This window comes from Tiliqua scincoides, chromosome 9, assembly GCF_035046505.1.
Source record: "Tiliqua scincoides isolate rTilSci1 chromosome 9, rTilSci1.hap2, whole genome shotgun sequence".
NCBI lineage: Eukaryota > Metazoa > Chordata > Lepidosauria > Squamata > Scincidae > Tiliqua > Tiliqua scincoides.
Genome location: NC_089829.1, coordinates 12,606,634 through 12,625,339, shown reverse-complemented (window position 1 = coordinate 12,625,339; position 18,706 = coordinate 12,606,634). Strand labels below are relative to the sequence as shown.

Below are 18,706 nucleotides of genomic sequence, written 5' to 3'. Positions count from 1 at the left end.
TTGTGACTTGACCTGATTGTGGCCTGTGTGCTGAGGTTTAACCTGCATGATATTTTAGTCCATAGTACATAACCAGATAGAGAGAAAATCACAACTAAAAGGAAAAAGGGGATTTTCACGTAACAGTTGGACAGAAGCCTGTTGGAAAAATGTGACCATTATTCCTTCAGCCCCACCTAGCAAGCTTGCAGGAGTTAATGTTGCATAGAACATGGTTAGATAGTCCAGTTTTATAGTGCAAACTGTAGATCAGGTGTTTGATCCCTGCTCTGTGCACCATCAGGGCTGCTAGTAAGAGAGAGCATTGCCAGAACTCTCCCATAAAATACCGGAAACCTCTTTCTCAGGGAGATCAATACCACCAGAGGGTCAATCTCATACCACTCTGATATAAATCTCTGCCAGGTCTTTGTGGGAAACTTGTCACTGAGGGAGGCCACCTGCTCTTCCTTCTACACCACCAGATCCCACATCTTTCTGCTGCTTTTCTGTTCAGATAGAGACTCTCCGCAGGCCGCATCTAGCCCCCGGGCCAGGGTTTTGAGACCCCTGCTCTAGGCAGTGAACTTTATATTGCTGGATAAAAACCAGCGTTTTGTAAAGACAAGAGGCGATGCCTTTTGCTGCAGCTCTTTCGAAGCTTATCCTGGCTTTGACAAACACCTGCTTTTGGGCCTGTTTCTCCCGAAGGAGATTGGTTGGATATAAGTTGAGAAATCTGTTCTGAGACTTCCTCCCAGGGCTTTTGCAGTGTGGGGGGCCAGGAATGTTCAGGGAATGTCAAGAGCATTTTAAGCAGTCCTTGCTGGGATGAATAATCTCTTTGCAAAGGCACTTCTTCAGGGATTGTTTGGAAGGAAAGGAGCACGTTCCGCAGCCCGGAGAGAGATGCTCCAACCACAATGATTAGTGGCGCTCTGTGTGGTTTTCCAATTCAGGGAGAGATATTTTAGTAAGGGCCATTTATGCTCACGCACGTTCTGGACACGATTGTAGAGAATTAGGCAGAAAACGGGCAAGGGATGGCCAACACTAGAGGCATCAGATGCCTAATTGAACAGCGGCAAGGGAAGCTTGAGCAGCTCGCATGTCCTGCTCTGAACTTCTAGTGCAGTGTCTGAAATGGAGACCTGTGTGCGCGTGACTCCTGCTGTGTGTGTAAGCTCCAGATGCTGATTTTCATGACTGGGGAAGCTGTTACTCAGCTTCTTTGCTTGCAGACGGTCCCAGAATGAAGGGGGATTTCCACTCCTTTACCCTGGAATTCAAGCGTTGGACTACACCTGGAGTCTGATCTCTGGATCTGGAGGATGACCAGTTCCCAAGCACATGTGGGGCAGTGACAATGGTGGATTGCAAGGGTTGGATTGGAGTAGATTGCATGGGGTCCAAGGAGCAGCAGATTTGGGGTGTGCTTCACCCCAAGTCTGCCTCAGTCTTTCTTCCAGTCCGTCACTGACGCAAGCCGCAGTGTTCTCGCTCACCCAAATGAGAATCAGATATCCACCTCTTTACCTTGCCCCCTTGCAGTTTTCTTAAAGCCAGAAATGCAGAACTTGCAATTTTATGAACAGGGACAGCACAAATAAAGTGCCTTCATTTGTGCCATCCCTTAAATAAAACCCAAAGTCTTGCACTTCCGGGTTTCACGAGACCACATGAGAAGCATAGCAAGGAGGATTTTTTGTTTTCTTCATTGCAGCAGCTTAACATGGACGTCGAGTGGCGATCTAGATTGAGCCACCCCTACTGCCAACCAACCAGATCAGAGGTGAATCAGCCAGAGAAGTCTGTGTGTAGCACCTCAGCGTCTGCCTCTTGTTAAGAAAACTGACGTTCCCCACAAGTGCTGGTATTTGTCAGAGTCGAGGTCTGGGTTCAGCCCTCCTCATCAAAACTGGGAAAGGGTGGAGTCCCCTGGTATTTCAGCTCTCCATTGGGAGCCAAGTGCAGCTGGCACATGACATGTATATACCAGTTGTCAGAACTTTTGCCAGGCCCCAGTGAGCATAAAAACATGAGAGGCCCGTCTAGTGCAGCATCCGGTTTCCCTCAGTTGCCTCTGACAAGCCCGCAAACAGGAGAGGAAGGCACCCTTCGCTCCCAACATTGCTTCCCTGCAACTAGTATTCACAAGTAGACTGCTACTGAAGCTGGAGGCAGCGCATAGTTATCATGATTCGTAGCTGTGGATAGACCTGACCTCCATGAATTTGACCAGGCCCCTTTTAAAGCCATCCAAGCTAGTGGCCATTGCCACATCTTGCGGCAATGAATTACATAAACTAAATATGCACCATGTAAAGAGATACCTCCTGTTCTCTGCCCTAAATCTCCCTCCAATCTGTTTCAATCTGTTACCCCTGATTCTGGTATTGTGACACAGGGAGAAAAGCTTCTCTCTATCCTCTCTCCCTATGCCATGCATAATGTTAAAGTCCCCAGCTGGGCTTCACAGCTGGTTCTGCAAGACAGCATGCTGCCCTCACCGCCTTCACCATCTGCCCAGGTCAACAACCACCACCTCTCTCACCCTGAGAGAGATACCTGAGTTCTGCTTTAGATGTCCCATGAGAAGCAGGACGTAAGAGTCACTTGCTCTTCTCCCTTGCATGCTGTAATATTTGAAAGTGGCCTAACAAGCCTTCTGGAATCTTCTCTGCAGTGGTGGTTCTGCCCAGTGTTTGTACCTGAGCATGCTCTTTTGTGCACTGTCATCTGTGGTCAGAGTGGATAGATGTTTCCATCGCTTCCAGGGGGAGAGGGACTGTAATTCTATTTGCATGCAGAAGGTCCCAGATTCAAGCCATGGCCACATCTCCATGTTGGCCTGGAAAAGACCCCTGTCTGAATCCATGGGTAAGCTGCCAGTCTGAGCATACAGTACTGGCCTTGGTGTCTGGCTAGCAGTCTGACTCTGCTTGGCAGTTTCCAATCATTGCAAGATTTTTCAGTCTTTGAAAATTGTCAGCTTAGCAATGAACCTACAGAGCAGTTTTTCATTGACTTCTCAGTCATCAACCCTGTTTAAAGTATCCTTCTCACACCCCCATAAAGTGTATAAATCTGTAGCCACCTTTCTGGAACACCAGAAACCTTCAGAGCTCTGGAGAAAATGAAAAGTTTAACGAAGAGAACACACTACGGTTAACTTACGTTAACTCAGAGAGAGTTGGGATTTTGTTCTAGTGCTTGGCTTATGTTCTTTATGGAAACATACCCCATGTACCTGCGCATCGCATTGATGGAGATCTCATCTGGACTTCCCCCAATAACGGGGAGCTGTTGGGCTTCTTTGTAAAATTGAGATTCTTTGATCTATTGGAACTGAGGATCATGGCAGGCTTGAGATGATAAGACGTGTCAAAGTCTTATGGTATTTTTTAAATTTTTTTTATTTTTTGGCAAACAAAAACATTGCAGCGAGCTCATCAGATACGAGCAGAACAGGATTTGTAAACAAAAGGGAACTTTGTAACCCCGCAGCGATTTGGTCGTGAAGCAAAAATGCGTTTTCCATCTCCTTCCTAGTTCTGGTGAGTGACTGGGGTCTGTCCGCACCTTCTCAAGACTGGAAACAGATGAGATGTATTTGTTGTACCTGCAGGGACCTCATCCCTGCTCGAAGGAGACACTCTTAAAGAGAAAGTTGATTATTTGGGGGTGGTGAAGTACTTCCCCGATACCCCGTTCCAGAACTACGGTGGCCAATCTCAAATGCTTCTTTCATTAACTGACCTTCATGCCGCATTGAAAACTGCATCTGGGTCTTGCCTGCCAATGGGCAGTTTCCAGTGTCACACAGGGCCCTACAAGAAGGGGGCTGCCGGCTCAAACGGAAGGACTATCAAGTTGAGTTGCCTTCTAGGGCTTTTCTTCCTTTCTTTTTTGAGACGTTCCCTTCTGTGCTCAAAAAACACTCAGACCAAATAAAGGAGCTGCATGGAAATCACTGAGAAATCAGCCTAAAATCTGATTTTTGGCGCCTTTAGTCCTGCACACAAATTTCTGCCCAGAGCACTCTGAAGTATCATTTGGTGTGCTGAAGTTGGTTGAACTCAGATGGGCAGAAAATGGAACAAGACTGGGTGTTTGCTTTATTTGTCACATTTGCCTCCAAGGCACTCAGGATCGTGTCACGTGGGTCCTTCCCTGCTTTTCTCCTCACAACAACCCTGTGAAGTCGGTTAGGCCAAGAGATAATGACTGGCCCAAGGCCCGGGGGGCTTTGTGACGGAACCAGGATTTAAACCTGGATCTTCCAGCTCGAAGTCCAACACAAGAATTAGAAATCCCCCCACCCACCCCTAGCAACCCGCATCATGATTGAGGATAGGAGTGGTAAAGCTTATGCTTTGCATGAAGGAGATCTTGTGTTCAATCTCTGGTAGCATCTCCAGATAGGGCTGAGACAGATCTTTGCTGGAAACCCCTGGAGAGCTACTTCTGCTCTGTATCCACAAAACCGAGCCAGATGGAACAAGGGTCTGACTCCAGGATAAAGCAATTTCAGATGTTCATATATTGGTTCTTCCAACAGGTATATAAATCAGATGACATCTTCTACAAGGATGGAAGCGTATAGGTGGCTTCTTCTTGCCCTCTGAGACCTCCCCCACAAACAAAACACCTGGGAGTACGAACTAATGGGAGGAAGTGGTGGGGGAGAAGGGTTGCAGTGCAACCATCCAGGGCCCTGCAACATAGGCCTCTTTTTGGTTGTGTTTTTGCAAACGCATGAAAGACGTTCACTCAGCCAGATCACCGTCTGCATAAATATTTATCCTGCGCCATGAAACGGATAATTTGCTCTGACCTGATCTTTGAAATTGTGTGGTTTGCATTGAAAACCAACATTCTCGACAGGTCTTCAGCGGCTGGCTCAGGGAGGGGAGTTGGGGGCAGTTTAGAGTCTGCCTGGGAGGAGGGTTAAAAGATTCTTGCATTGCAAGACTCCCAAGTTTCATCTAAATCCGAAATGCCAGATTTAGCCTCCTGAAGATGAAGGTTGTTTGGGCATATGCAGGATGCCTAGACAGACAACCTTGTAAACTTGCTTACTGCCCAGCCCAGATGGTTCGCATGCAAGTCTCCTGTGTTTAGAGATGTTGCAAGCATCCTTTCGGAGAGCTGAACCACTAAACTCCCCCGCTTGAACATTCCCAAGTCACATCGATGCTGGCCTGCATGAACCCACAGAAGTTGAGGCTGCTGAGAGCAGATTTGTAATTTGTGAAATGATCTTTCCATTGAACCTTCGTGAACCTCTGCTAGTGACCAGCACTCACAATGGTGCAATTCTTTTCTAGAAAGCCTTTGCAAGACATTAAATGAATGGCCTGCAAGTCTTTGCAAGAAACCAAATGGATGCACACACCTTTGCAAATGTCCTTGGCTTTTGCTCAAGAACTCAAATTGTTTTAAGTCGAACATGGGGATATTTGTGTGTCTCTAGCAGTTTTAATGGGGCTTAGTCTGGACTAAGGGTGCTTGTTTCCAGTCTTCTTCACGTGGCAAAATGTAGGGGCTGTTTTGGTTTATTTGGGCCCTGGTGTGTTTCAGTACATTAATATAGGAGATAACGGGTTGGTGGGAGAGATATATCGAGGAGAATAGTACTTGCGCAGAAAGAGGCCGAAGGCAGGAAACAGGGCAAGAATGAGGACCTGGATTATGAACAACTCTCATCTCCCTGTGTTTCAAGATCTGACCCCCCCCCCCACCCACACACACACAGATTGGCAAAGCATGACTGTTTAGCTGGCCGTCTGGTTCCCCTCTAGACTTAATCAGTTGGCCATCTCCAGCTTAGAAGCTGCTCATATTGTCAGGGCAGTACATTCTCTGCTCTCCCTGTTCCTGGAGAAGACTGGCATCTTCTTACCCTCAAGATCCCCCTACTCCCTGGGCCACACATGTGCTGGAAGTGGGAATTAAAGAAAAACCACCTTGAAATTCCCAGAGGACCGGGACGCTTAGGTCAACAGCCATTTTCACAATCCGAGGGTCCCTGGGCTTGTGCAAAGTTGCTTTTGGAAGCTGGTACCAATTGGAGCAAAGCAAATGCAGCACCAGAAATGTTTTTAGAGAAGGGAGGAATGAAAACAAAAGGAGGGACCCTTTCTACACAAGATCCTTAATTAGTGGGAGCAACAAGCCACTGCCCTGAATGTTGTTGATTTGCCTCAGAAACCGCAACACTGTGGGGGTTTGAGCAAAAGCTGACTACACCACAACGATGCCTAGAGACTTGAGATCACTGTTGTCCCTGCTAGCACAAAAGTGTAATGATGGACCTAAAAAAAAAAATCAGACACACAGAGAAGTTGATTAAACTTTCCACCCACCACACCAGATCTGCCTTGTTTTTCTGCTTATCTTTCTTCCCCTGATGTCAAACATACAGTGTCAAATGTACAGTTGGAGTAGATGACAGATCATTTTATTTTCTTCCTGTGATGCTGGGTTGAAATCAGAGCTCTCCCAGTTTGAATCTCACCTCTGCCATTAACTCCCTAAGGTCCCTCAAGCAAGCCATTCTTTTTAACCTCAGTTTTCTCAGCTCCGTCTGCAGTATGGGGATAATACGTTTCTGTACCTTACAGGTTTATTGTAAGGTCTGATAATAATGTTTTTAAAAAGATGATCCCATAGTGCCAAAATTAACGCAGGCTTGGCACCAGGCATGCCTCCCTCTGGAGGGTGTTTGAAAAGCAGGGCACCATGGTGGAGAAGGGCAAGTGGGCGGGTGATTAGGGAGGATGAGGCAAGGGGCAGCAGCCAACACTTCCTCCACGGTTGGAGGTCTGGCATCCTGAGGCTACCATTTTCCTTGTTGCTTCTGTGGGTCTTATTATTTTTTTTCATTTTTAGTGGTTTTGTTTGATTTTCTTAGTAACGTTTTGTTTCGAACATGTTTATTTTGGAGATTTTTGCACCACCTTTTACTAACCAAAGAGACCCCAAAGAGCTCAAGTCTGCTAAAGCAGTGTTTCTCAAACTGTGGGTCAGGACACACTAGGTGGGACACGAGCCAATTTCAGGTCCCCACTAATTTCAATATTTTATTTTTAATCTATTAGACTTCATGCTCCCATGGTATGTGACTGCTTTTGGGGAAATGTTACAGACCTGTACTTTGAACAAGCTACTACGTATATGATTTTAACAATGATAGTAAATGGGACTTACTCCTAGGTAAGTGTGGGTTGGATTGCCGCCTAGGATTGTTAAAAATTTTCCTGCTTGATGATGAGACTTCTGATCATGACATCACTTCTGGCGGGTCCTGACAGATTCTCATTCTAAAAGGTGGGTCCCGGTGCTAAATGTGTGAGAACCACTGAGCTAAAGTATGCACACAGAAGGAAGATTGTGTCTCCTCCTCCCAGAGCAATTGATGTTCCTGTGGCCACTGTGTGCAGGGAGAGGAGGGCCTAGTGAAGCTTTTGAAGAGACGCCACTACCTGGCAGTGGTGGTTCTTTGCCTTCTATGAAGCTGCCTCCAACCGAGTCAGTACATCTATTCCATCTGTCCAGGACAGGCCATTGTGAGGCCAACTGAGATGGTTGCCTCAGGCAGCAGATTGGTGGGGCTCCCATCTCTGTCTGCTTACATGCCTACACTGCTCCTCTTCCTCCTTCCTCTCCCTGAATGGAAAAGGAAGAGGAGGACAAAAAAATGTGAAGGAGAATGTTGAGCAAGAACATTGGAGAGTGGGAGGACTAGAGGCTGGCACAAATCATGCTCCCTCAGGAGTCAGAAGGTCTTCTAAATCTATCTCAGAACTCCCAGCATTGCGAGAAGCAGCTCTCCAGGGTGTTGGACAAGAGTCTTTCCCAGCAGCTCTTAGCAATGCCAGAATTTTGAACCTGGGACAACGATGTATAGCTGGTGCTGTGCCACTCATAAGTTGTTTCATGCCATAATTTATGGACCCAGCAGGGTACATCTCTGAAGCATTCAGAATATAACCTGTAGAAGGTCCTTCTTGAATGAGAATGAAAAGGGAGGATGCGTGTGCCCTGACAGAGGCTTAAATCAAACCAGGCTTCTGGGCTTTTTCCGAACGCTGCTTTCAGCACAGGCTTGTAGCAACTGGTCCGGGTGGGATGTATTAAAATGCAGTTCTATGTTACTGGTTTGATCCTTCCCCGTTAACATGTGCCATGTATACTTCTGCATCCTGAATCGACAAGGCTGCCAGACCGCCTCCTGTACTGCCGCACAGACGCGCAGGCCTGCCTCTTGCCAGTGAACGACTTCTGGTTCTTATTACTTGTCCCAAGCTGGAATGTGCTCAGTGCGGTAAATGCAAACAGAACAGTTGTGCTCTGCAGCTGACATATAGAATGGGAAACTTTTATGGGGTTCAAACGGGGTGATTAGTTGAAAGAGGAATATCAGCTTTGCTAACGCATGAGCTGCATTTTGGGATCGTCATAGAGGAGCAGTCCAGGCATTTGCACTGAGCAAAAGGCAAGGAATGTACTGGTGTAGACTTTGACTTCATTTTATATTCAAGTGTCTAGTCCTTTTGAGTACTCAATTTCTTCCCTGTATTTTTTTTTATTTTCTTTACTTTGCCTATTTCTTTAGGCTTGAATCCAAAGGGCCATGAGTGGATGAGAAAATAACTCAGTAGTGCACCTAGCAGAAATCTTTTTCTGACAATCATTGGCATGCCGGTGAATTTTGAGTTCATCGAGACACCCATCCCTGAGGCATGCCTCCATAGCCATTTCCCACTAACTGTCCACTGTAAAGCATAAGATGCTTTACAGTGGAAACACATGTCAGTAGATGAAAACACTCTTGAAAGATGACCTTGAAAGATCTAACTTGTTTTATTCCAAATTTTTGGAGTGGCTTGCAATACTTTTAGAAAAAATGTATAAAAATTAAATATGCTTTTAAAATTAAAATTTAAAAAAATTCAAATAATAAAGATATATTAGGATTAAATCCTATGCGCACTTACATGGGAGTAAATCCCATTAAGCTCAATGGGTCTCTCTCCTGTGTAGGTTTAACAACAACAACCAGTTGCTACCAGTTACGCTACCAGTTGCATAAGAACATAAGAACATAAGAACAGCCCCACTGGATCAGGCCATAGGCCCATCTAGTCCAGCTTCCTGTATCTCACAGCGGCCCACCAAATGCCCCAGGGAGCACACCAGATAACAAGAGACCTCATCCTGGTGCTCTCCCCTACATCTGGCATTCTGACTTAACCCATTCCTAAAATCAGGAGGTTGCGCATACACATCATGGCTTGTACCCCATAATGGATTTTTCCTCCAGAAACTCGTCCAATCCCCTTTTAAAGGCGTCTAGGCTAGACGCCAGCACCACATCCTGTGGCAAGGAGTTCCACAGACTGACCACGCGCTGAGTAAAGAAATATTTTCTTTTGTCTGTCCTAACCCGCCCAACACTCAATTTTAGTGGATGTCCCCTGGTTCTGGTATTATGTGAGAGTGTAAAGAGCATCTCCCTATCCACTCTGTCCATCCCCTGCATAATTTTGTAAGTCTCAATCATGTCCCCCCTCAAGCGTCTCTGGTAGCTTTATTTCTTTATTTATTGCTGCACTGGTAGCATTATTTCTAAGTAAATTTGTATAGGATTGGAGCCTTAATCTAGCACAAGCAGCATACTGTCTCTTATGCCTCTCTAGAGCAGTGATTTTCAACATTTTTCATCTTGCGGCACACTGGCAAGGCACTAAAATGCTCAAGGCACACCATCAGCTTTTTGACAATTGACAAGGCACACTGTGCTGTCAGTGGGGGCTCACATCCCCTAATGGTCCTATTGATAAATGACCCTCTTCCAAATTCCCGCGGCACACCTGGGGACCATTTGCGGCACACCAGTGTGCCACGGCACAGTGGTTGAAAATGGCTGCTCTAGAGGAAGACAATAGCCTAGGCCAGGATTTCCCAAAGTGTGGGTTGCAACTGGTGAGCTGTGAGCCTATGCGTGGTGGGCTACAAGCTTGGCCCTCCCACCTGCCCATGTGACCGTTTGACTCCATATTGGAGCCAGGTGAGTTCTGGCCCAGTGACGCTGTAGGCCGCAAAGCTTTACTGGAAGGCCCCAGTGGCCTCTTCTGGATTGAGCTGAATGCTTCCGGACACTTCTGCAGGGCATTCTGAGGCTTGTGGAGGACAATAGGGTGGGTTGTTCGTCCAGCGTGACCCAGAGGAGGCCTTGGGGGCTTCCTTCAGCACCACTAGAAGCATAAGGACAAGGCTGGTTGCAGTATGGAAAACTTTGGGAACTACTGGCCAGCCTTAAATCTTCTTCTGTTTTAGAAGTTCCAGAGCTCCCTCCCTCAACCGTACCCCTGCTTATAGTGTAGGGCTGCCACGTATACAACCCTTCACAAGAACACATGCAAAGTTGTGCCATCACAACTTTCCTGGAGGAGGAATCCCTTTTCTTCACGCAGTGCTCTTCTGCTAAGTTGGAAGCAGGCTGGGCACATTATGACCCGAGCCAGAATTTGGATTGTTGTTTATGGCTGGCTGGTTTTCCGATTTGTGTTTAGTTTTAATTGTTAGCATTTTAACTTTGTTTTGTTGTTGGGCGCAGCCGAGGGGGGGGGGCTCACTAGATCAGGAGATCAATTCTGATCAAGCCAAATACAATATATTTCCAGTTTATTTGTTAGCTCTTGGGAGCAGGAAGAGTAAATTCTGATGAACTTGGTGCATATGTATTTAATTTGCATATATGTGCCTGAGTGCAGCCTGTGAATTTCTCCTGTGGGGAATCTGGATTTGGTGCAGAACAAAAGAGTGTCAAGGGAGCTCATCTCAAGTTGTATTCTTGGAAACATAAAGACACCTTTAAAATTGCCTTGCAAAAATTAGGCCGAGGGGAATGGAAACTGTCAAAGGATTTTTCTGTGCCTGCCTTTCCTCTCCTCGAGTCCAAGGAGAGTCCTTGCAAAGAGCAAGAAAGGTGTCCTGATGTCACTCCTCTTCTATGTTGGCTCCGGCAGCCCCCCACTGACTGGCTTTCCAAGTGGGCAGAGCCGTACAAGAGGGCTGAATGTAGTCACGATGTCAGAATGAACAAGGACCTAGTTCAGAACCTGGCAGTCCTGGCTTCACTATGGTTGGGTGGATCATGGGTTGAGCATCATTTCGCCTGAGAAGTTCTACAACTCAGAATGTAAATGAAATTTCACCCAGGCTGTTAATGTGCTTATTAATTTGGACTTTTTGGTCCAAATCTAGGATATGCATTAGACAGAACTGAGCAAATGCCCCCAGTGAATTTAAAAAAAAAAAAAAAAAAAAAAACCTTTAGTGAGCTGAGCTACTGGTACAGGGCACGACGCAGACAAGAGCCTGAATCTTTGGAACAAGGAGTCTGTGAAATCCCAAAGCATTCTGCTCAAGGCTTAATTGAACGAGCTCCACCTTGAGACGTGTACTGTGTTTAAGCCCTCTCCTAACACCGATTCTGAATTTAGCAGAGGGGAATTTGCCCATTGCTAAAAGGGAGTCAGCCAGCTGTAGTGCCGCGTCAACAAAGGATGCTGGAGAAATTGGTTGATAAATTGTCAGTGCCGACATTGGGACCTGAGAGTTTACGCTTACCTTTTCTAGGGAGGAAATTGAACTCTCCAGCCCAGAAAAGCCAGATGAAGGATGGAGCAGAGAAGAGTCCTCTTTCGTTGCAACTCCTGCCCCTTCCCCCAGATTGACCTGGAAACATCCCATGACTTAATGGGCGATGCGGAGGGGACCTGCAGCCGCCAGTGCCATTTTAATTACCAGGTGCATGGAACCCCACCCATCCAGGCCAGACATGTAACACGGGCCTTTGGGAAGTTGATCTTCCTCCTCCTTTTGTGCCTCCCAAGTACCCTAAAATTTGGCCAGAAGTTCCCATTTGTAAACTCACAGCTCAGAGCTATTATAAGCATAACTTTAAAAAAAAAAAAAAAAGCCCAAAGAATTCTGGGGGGAAAAAATGCACTATATAGCAAGAGGTGGTTTAGACTTCCAGTCCTAGTGTATGGTTTCATACTGGGAGGGATTATTTTGGATTTAGCATGATCACTCCATAAACTCAGGGCTATTGTGGAGCCTGGTTTTTCCATCATTTAAGTAATGTTTTGAGAAGGAAAGAGAGCCCCTCACCAGTATTATTAGTATTAGTATTATGGAAACCTTGAATATGTTTAGATTAACATTTTAATACAGTTAATTATTTTGTGTTTTTTTTTTCCTTTTTAAATGGCTACCATCAGGCTTAAGAGGCAGCCAAATGAGATAGGTTAAAGGAAGGAACCATACAGAAGCTTGCCAGGTCTTCCTGTAGCCATCACACAGCATCCTGGCATGTTTTGATGCTGTTCAGCCAGGCCATGGTCCTCTAACTTGTTTTCGTTAGGCAGGAATGTGTGCCCACACCACAGAAAGTCGAGCACAGGCTGCTGCTCCGTATCAGGAAGGTCAGGCGCCATCGCTCGCGGTGGCTCATGCTAGGGGAATCGTTTACAATCAAATGACTGCGTTTTTGTGGCTTTCCGTCTCGCACGCAAAGCCAAATCTTCTCCCTTGCCAACTGGTTTGGGGATTGCGGATCTTGAAGCCAGGCTGTGTCTGTGAAGCTGTACATAGATGGATCTAACTGGGACAAAGACCCCTTTGTTGAAAAGGGGTTTTGTGCTGCTGGTCTGGTCGAGAGGGCAAAGACCATCTGAACGGATTTCATGTCAAAGGTGAAAGCAGTGACCATTTCTGACTGCATCAATGGCTGCAGTTGCCTTGTTTTTGCATGTGGCTTTTAGGATTGCACTGTGTTCAATAGAGCATATTCCCAAGTAAATTGCATAGGATTGCAGCCTTAATACAACATGAGCTATGTACTGTCATCAAGGTAGCCCTTGGGAAAAACAATGTCCTAGACCAGTGGTTCTCAGACTGGTGTGCCCCTGGCACTTTAAGGGGTAGGGTAAGAGCTTTTTTTTTTTTTTTTTTATAATAAAGGGGACTTTTAATAATAGTTTTTTAAAATAAAAAAATGCAAACACAACCCACCAGTGAATCATGATTGCATTTTTTTTCTTATTTTGAGGCATGGGGAGCCTTGAAGTTGGCTCCATGGGGCTCCCCACACCCCCAGGAGACTGCTGTGGGCAGGGTGAGTTTGAAGAAAGTTGCAGTGATGCAATCCTGTGGCTTTCGTTGCTGCCTTCCCCCTGCCCCCTCCAAGACTTACTTGTGGTCTCAAACTCCCTCTACGTTTGAGAACCACTGTCCTGGACATTAACATATGCCCCTAGACAAGTGTCAAACAGCTCAATCCTAACTGCACATAAGACTGGCAGAAGTCACTTGCGCCAGTCTCGGAGGGTCACAAATGTGCCGTAAAGCACGTTTGCACCTCCTCACGAGCAAGCCGTGCCAGTGCACAGAGGTGCACTGGCACGCGGAAGCTGAATCCAGCCTCTGTGGTGGCTTGTGGGGTGAGCCTTGCATCGGCTCACCTGGGCCAATGCAAGGCTCTGGGGTGGGCGGGGAGGAGGCGGGAGGTAGGCGTTCCAGGGTGGGGGGAGGTGGGTGTCCCTGGGGCAGGTAGGTGAGGAGCAGGCAGCGGGGCTGGGACCTGGCAGTTATGCTGGATCTCAACCCCCGTTCTCGGGGAGTTCGGAATGGCTTCAAGCCGCTCCGCTCTCCTAGAACTTGTGCCATCTCAGGAGATGGCACAAGTCCGAGAATACCCATGGGGCCGGGGTGGCTTACTTGGAGGTAAGGGGAAAAGTTTCCTCTTACCTCTGCCTGAGCCACTTTGGGCACCTATCCAGTGCTGGATACAACACAAACCTCTTGGCTTGCCTGTTCCAGCGCAAGTTAGGATTGCGCCCCAAGTTTGCCTTATGTTGAGCCAGATGCCTTTTCTCAGCTTTGTGCAACAATGTCATAGGCCACACCTGAGCTCTGCTGCTGAAGTCACTGCTCCTGCTGCTGAAGAAGTCTGGGAGGTTTGCTCTTCTCTGGTATCCCTCCCCATCAATGACACCCCTATAGCTTACTGCTTCTTGATTGTGGAATGTTGCTCCTGTTTTAATTATTATTTTTTTTCTTAATTGCTGCTGTTTCCATGGAATCTTTTAATACTTTTGCTAGGGCTCATTTTTATTTGGTTATTTTTGGCTGCCCTGGGACATTCTGGGGAAAGTCGGGGTCTCAGTCTTGGCAACGAATACATTTTGCAGCGTACGCATTTGCTTGTTTTGCCACAACAGTGCCAGAAAGCCAGTAACGTCTTGGGCAGAACCGGCATGAGCTCTGCTGTTTGGGTTGCAGAAGTGGGGGTGAACAGGGCACACATATTTGGAGCAGAGAACTCTAGATGAGCTTAGGGAGACTGTGGGAGGCTTTCCAGGCATCCATGGTTTTTCAACCCACCTCTGGAGGCCACCCAGAGATTTCTGATTATCTGTCTTAATGCCAGTTTCCAGAGTGGTGGTTTTCATTCTGCAATTGTGGTGCAACCTTCTCCCCCACCCCCCCATCCCATCTCTTTTTTTGGGGGGGGGGGGGAAACAGATATTGTTTTAGGGAAGATTTATACGCAGTTGCTCTCCAAGCATTGTTATTTCACAGGAGTTACAAAAAAATTATTGGAGTTTCATTTCTGCTGGATAGCATTAGCAGCCTTGCACACGAAATCCCAGGAAGTGGTTCATTGTGTCTTGTTAACAAACAGTGGTTGCAAAAAGGCTTCTTCCTCTCTCTTGAGTTATCCTTATACCTTGCAAATGGTCCACCTTTTCTGTCGGCCATTTATCAACACCACGATTGGGATGGGACGCTTTCAAAATTCCAGCAGCTTGGAGTTCTTCATCCTTGAGGTGTCGAAGTAGACTTTCAGAGATTTTTAACTCAGCTCTTTCTCTGTGTGTGCACACCCCATGGTTGTCCCACCCTGAAGAGCAAGCTGAAAAAGAACACGGTGGTGGTGGATCTGCTCTGCTTCTGTTGAATTCTGTTACGACTGCCACCACTTCCTCTTCCCATTCACTAGAGTGAACAGGAAAAGGATGTGCCGGCCCAGTGAACCGTCAGGTAGGTGGAAGGAGGACAAGCTTTACACTGTGTGTAAAGGGCATACAGTCTATGACAGTGCTTCCCAAACTTTTCAGCACCGAGACTCACTTTTTCAAATGACAATCATAGCTGTACTAGGCCAAAAAAAGTGATCAAGAAAGAAATAATATTTTATGTATTAATAGCAATTAATAAATTATTAATAAATAATAATCAGGGTTCTGTGCTCCTAAGGATGCTACAGACCTTACATATAGTATGTGTAGACATTTGCTAGTCCCTAGAAATGGAGTTCAAGAACTATTCCCCCAAACCTTTACAGTCATTGCAGGGTAATCAGAAGGCTTAGCTGGAGAGCAAGATGTGCAGTTATGGACTTCCAGGTCAGACAAAAGGCTGAAACTAGGTTCACGCTAGATCTACGCACACCAGTTACTAGAGAAAGTGGAACAATGTGATGTTTTAATTTGGGGGTACAAGATGACCTCATACCGCAGGCTAGCATTCCAGCCACAAGAGCAGTCTTTCCATCCAGAGTGCCCGCTGCTGTGATTTTCTTCTGCAAACCGGGCAAGGGCACTTGCACAGTTTTTGTTTTTTTTAATATTTCTGAAACTTTTCGTGACCCACCAAGAATTGATTTGCAACCCACTGGTGGGTCCTAATCCACAGTTTGAGAAACATTGCTCTGGATGGAATGGCATCCTCATAGAGTCTATCAGCCTATGCGGCCATCCGATCCACCTATGTCAACCCTTAACCAGACTTAAAAGTATGCAAGTTAAACATGATGACAATTCACAGTCAAGGATGAAGCCTCCTAGTGGTGCACTGCTTAAAAAATGCACAAATCAAGTTAGCACTGATTTAAAATGCCCTTGTTTCAATTAAGACTATCTGTGAGGTGTCAAGTCTCACCGTGAACTTTAATTCAGTAGTTTCTTAGCCTGATCTCCCTTTGAAGTTTTGTAACTTGAAGGTGGGTTGCGTGAAAGAGCAGATCCGTTTGTCCTGAAACTGCTGCCCGTGTGTTGATTCAACCCATGCAAAAGGAGATCTTCCTGTCAGTGTTGCCTCCTGAATGTGTTTTTGCACCCCAAGCATTGCCAAGCTTGATCTCTTGTGGCTTCGTCTCTGGCTTTCATTGAGTTGCTCTCTTGTTGCTTCGCAGCCATCAACACCTGCGCGATCAACAATGGCGGATGCGAACATGATTGCGTGCAGCTCACCCTCTCCCAGCATCAATGTCGGTGTTGGCACAACTACCAGCTGAAGGAAGACGGGAAGCACTGCATTTGTGAGTCTCACCAACCAGTCCTGCTCAAGAGGACACTGCAGAGCTCACTGCATAAAAGACCCCTCTTGACCCCCAGATGGCTTCCAGCCTGCCCCATAGAGACCTCCTCCATCCCCTGCTTTAAGTCAGTTTTCCCCCTTACTTCACCCCTTTCCCATTTTACTCCTTGCTGCCCTGCTTTTAATCCTCTTCTACTTCCTCTCCTCCTCCTCCTCTCAGTCACAGTATTGCTGTCTCTCTGTCTTTCAAGAACTCAGAGCATGAGTACCAGGAAGTGGGGGGTGCTGCTTTGACTAGAGCTTGGCCCCCACCAATGGCCTGACAACAGAGTAGCTGTAGGGAGCTTGCAACCTGGGGGAAAAAAAAATTGTGATCCAACTGCCAATTGCTTGGAGATGCCCAGAAGATGGAGCTGCAAATGGTGGCATTTTTGTAGGATGGAGTTGGAAGAGATGTTGAAGGTCATCTAGTCCTATCCTCTGTCAGCACAGGTGACTTACAGCATCACTCTGCGATTGACCAGAGAACTAAGGGCCCCTGGGAGTTTGCATCCCCTACAACCCAAGACAAGCACCTTGGCCAGGGGAAGATCAGCCAGGTCCCCAATGTCAGCCAGAGAAAGGAAATTGCTGCAGGTAGCTCATTTGCCTCCCCTTGTCTGAAGAAGAGCTCTGCGGCAACGGCAGTCATCCAGGGGTCTGGAGAAGTGAGTGGATGTATTGGCCAGGGGACTGAAGGGCTCCCAAGCTGTTTTCTGTTGTTATAGTAAGCTGCTTTGGAGATAATTCTGATCAAAAGTCAGGGGATAAACCAATCAAGGAAGGCATTGCAGGAGGAGGGTGAGGAGCAGTGCCAGGAATTGCTGCACCCAGAACAGCCGGGTGTCCAAGGGTGTCTGCAGGTGGGCATGGAACACTGCCTCCATCCATCCATCACCTCTTCACCATACCTTCTGGGAGGGTTTGGGGCCATTCTCAACCACTGAGGACTGGGAATGCAGAAGGGAGGAATCCAGATTTTGACTCTGCAGGGGCAACATTGCAGACTTCAGAATCTCACAGTTTTATTTCCAAATCTGAAATTGTGGGTATTCTGTTTTGCAGGGGGTGGTGTGCATTTGTTACTGTGCCATGCTCACTTTCAGTTATGGACAGCTCTTACCCCCAACAGTTAAATGGAACTTCCATGTTTGGAGATAGTGTGGCTCTGAGTACCTGTTGCTGGGGGCAAACAGCAGGAGATGCCCCCCCCCCCAATCTGCATCCCCTGTTTGTGATTTTTTCCCAGGGCACCTGACTGGCTCCAACAGGGCTCTTTCCTAATACTGTACCTGAATTTTGGTCCATGATCTATTTCAGACACTCGGACGTGTTGGGTTTCCAAAATGTTCAGTGTTGCATACTTGGCACCTCCCCGATCAACACAAACATGTCTTTGCTTCCAGAACAAGTCCTGAATTCTGCTGGTATAGATTGCCAGATTAGGAAAGGTCATGACAGAGAATGAAGAGGCAATGCTGGCCTCACACATTTTGCTTCCCTGAATGCATTGAAATCTCCTCCTTTGTATTTCACCAAATAATTTTACTGCCTCCCTTCTGCAGCTGTATTTTATGCCTGGGGAGATCAGAATATTCTTGGCAATGTCTCCCCAAATGCAGGACATAGAAGAACTGTGGAACTGTTTCAATTCCTGGCTCCCGCATTGAAGGCATCAACTTCCTCCTCTGGGACATTTGCGTAACTGAGAAAGTTGCCCCTGGAATTTTTGCAACATAGGCAGTTGCCCCAGTGCACCTCTTTGGTGAAGCCAGTCCTTTGCAGGGCTTCAGGAGGCCCTGGTGGTGATTTTTATATCCTGCCGTTCCATCCCCACAGAGGACCATTGGGGTGACTCACAAGATTTTAAAAACGATTTATCACAAATCAACCAATTATTTTTATTTGGAGACAGCACAATGTTACAATAACACATGCCATGTTGGCAACCTTCAGTCTCGAAAGACTATGGTATCGCGCTCTGAAAGGTGGTTCTGGCACAGCGTCTAGTGTGGCTGAAAAGGCCAATTCGGGAGTGACAATCCCTTCCACACCGGGAGCAAGTGCAGTCTGTCCCTGGTCTGTCTCCCTGGCTATGGGCCTTCCTTCTTTGCCTCTTAGCCTCGGACTGTTGGCCAAGTGTCTCTTCAAACTGGGAAAGGCCATGCTGCATAGCCTGCCTCCAAGCGGGCCACTCAGAGGCCAGGGTTTCCCACTTGTTGAGGTCCACTCCTAAGGCCTTCAGATCCCAAGACCTGGATCTTGGTATGTTCCGTCAGCTTCTTGTTGG

The 18,706-nt window shown here is 46.9% G+C and overlaps 1 protein-coding gene across 1 annotated transcript in view; it reads left to right on the top strand.

Annotated features, from left to right (window-relative positions):
• The window catches only part of MEGF6 (multiple EGF like domains 6), a 194,567-nt gene that overhangs the window by 126,515 nt on the left and 49,346 nt on the right, over positions 1-18,706 (top strand). Inside the window, exon 7 of the mRNA XM_066637137.1 lies at positions 16,253-16,378. Within this exon, the coding sequence (XP_066493234.1) occupies positions 16,253-16,378 (126 nt within the window). The remainder of the gene's footprint in view (positions 1-16,252; positions 16,379-18,706) is intronic.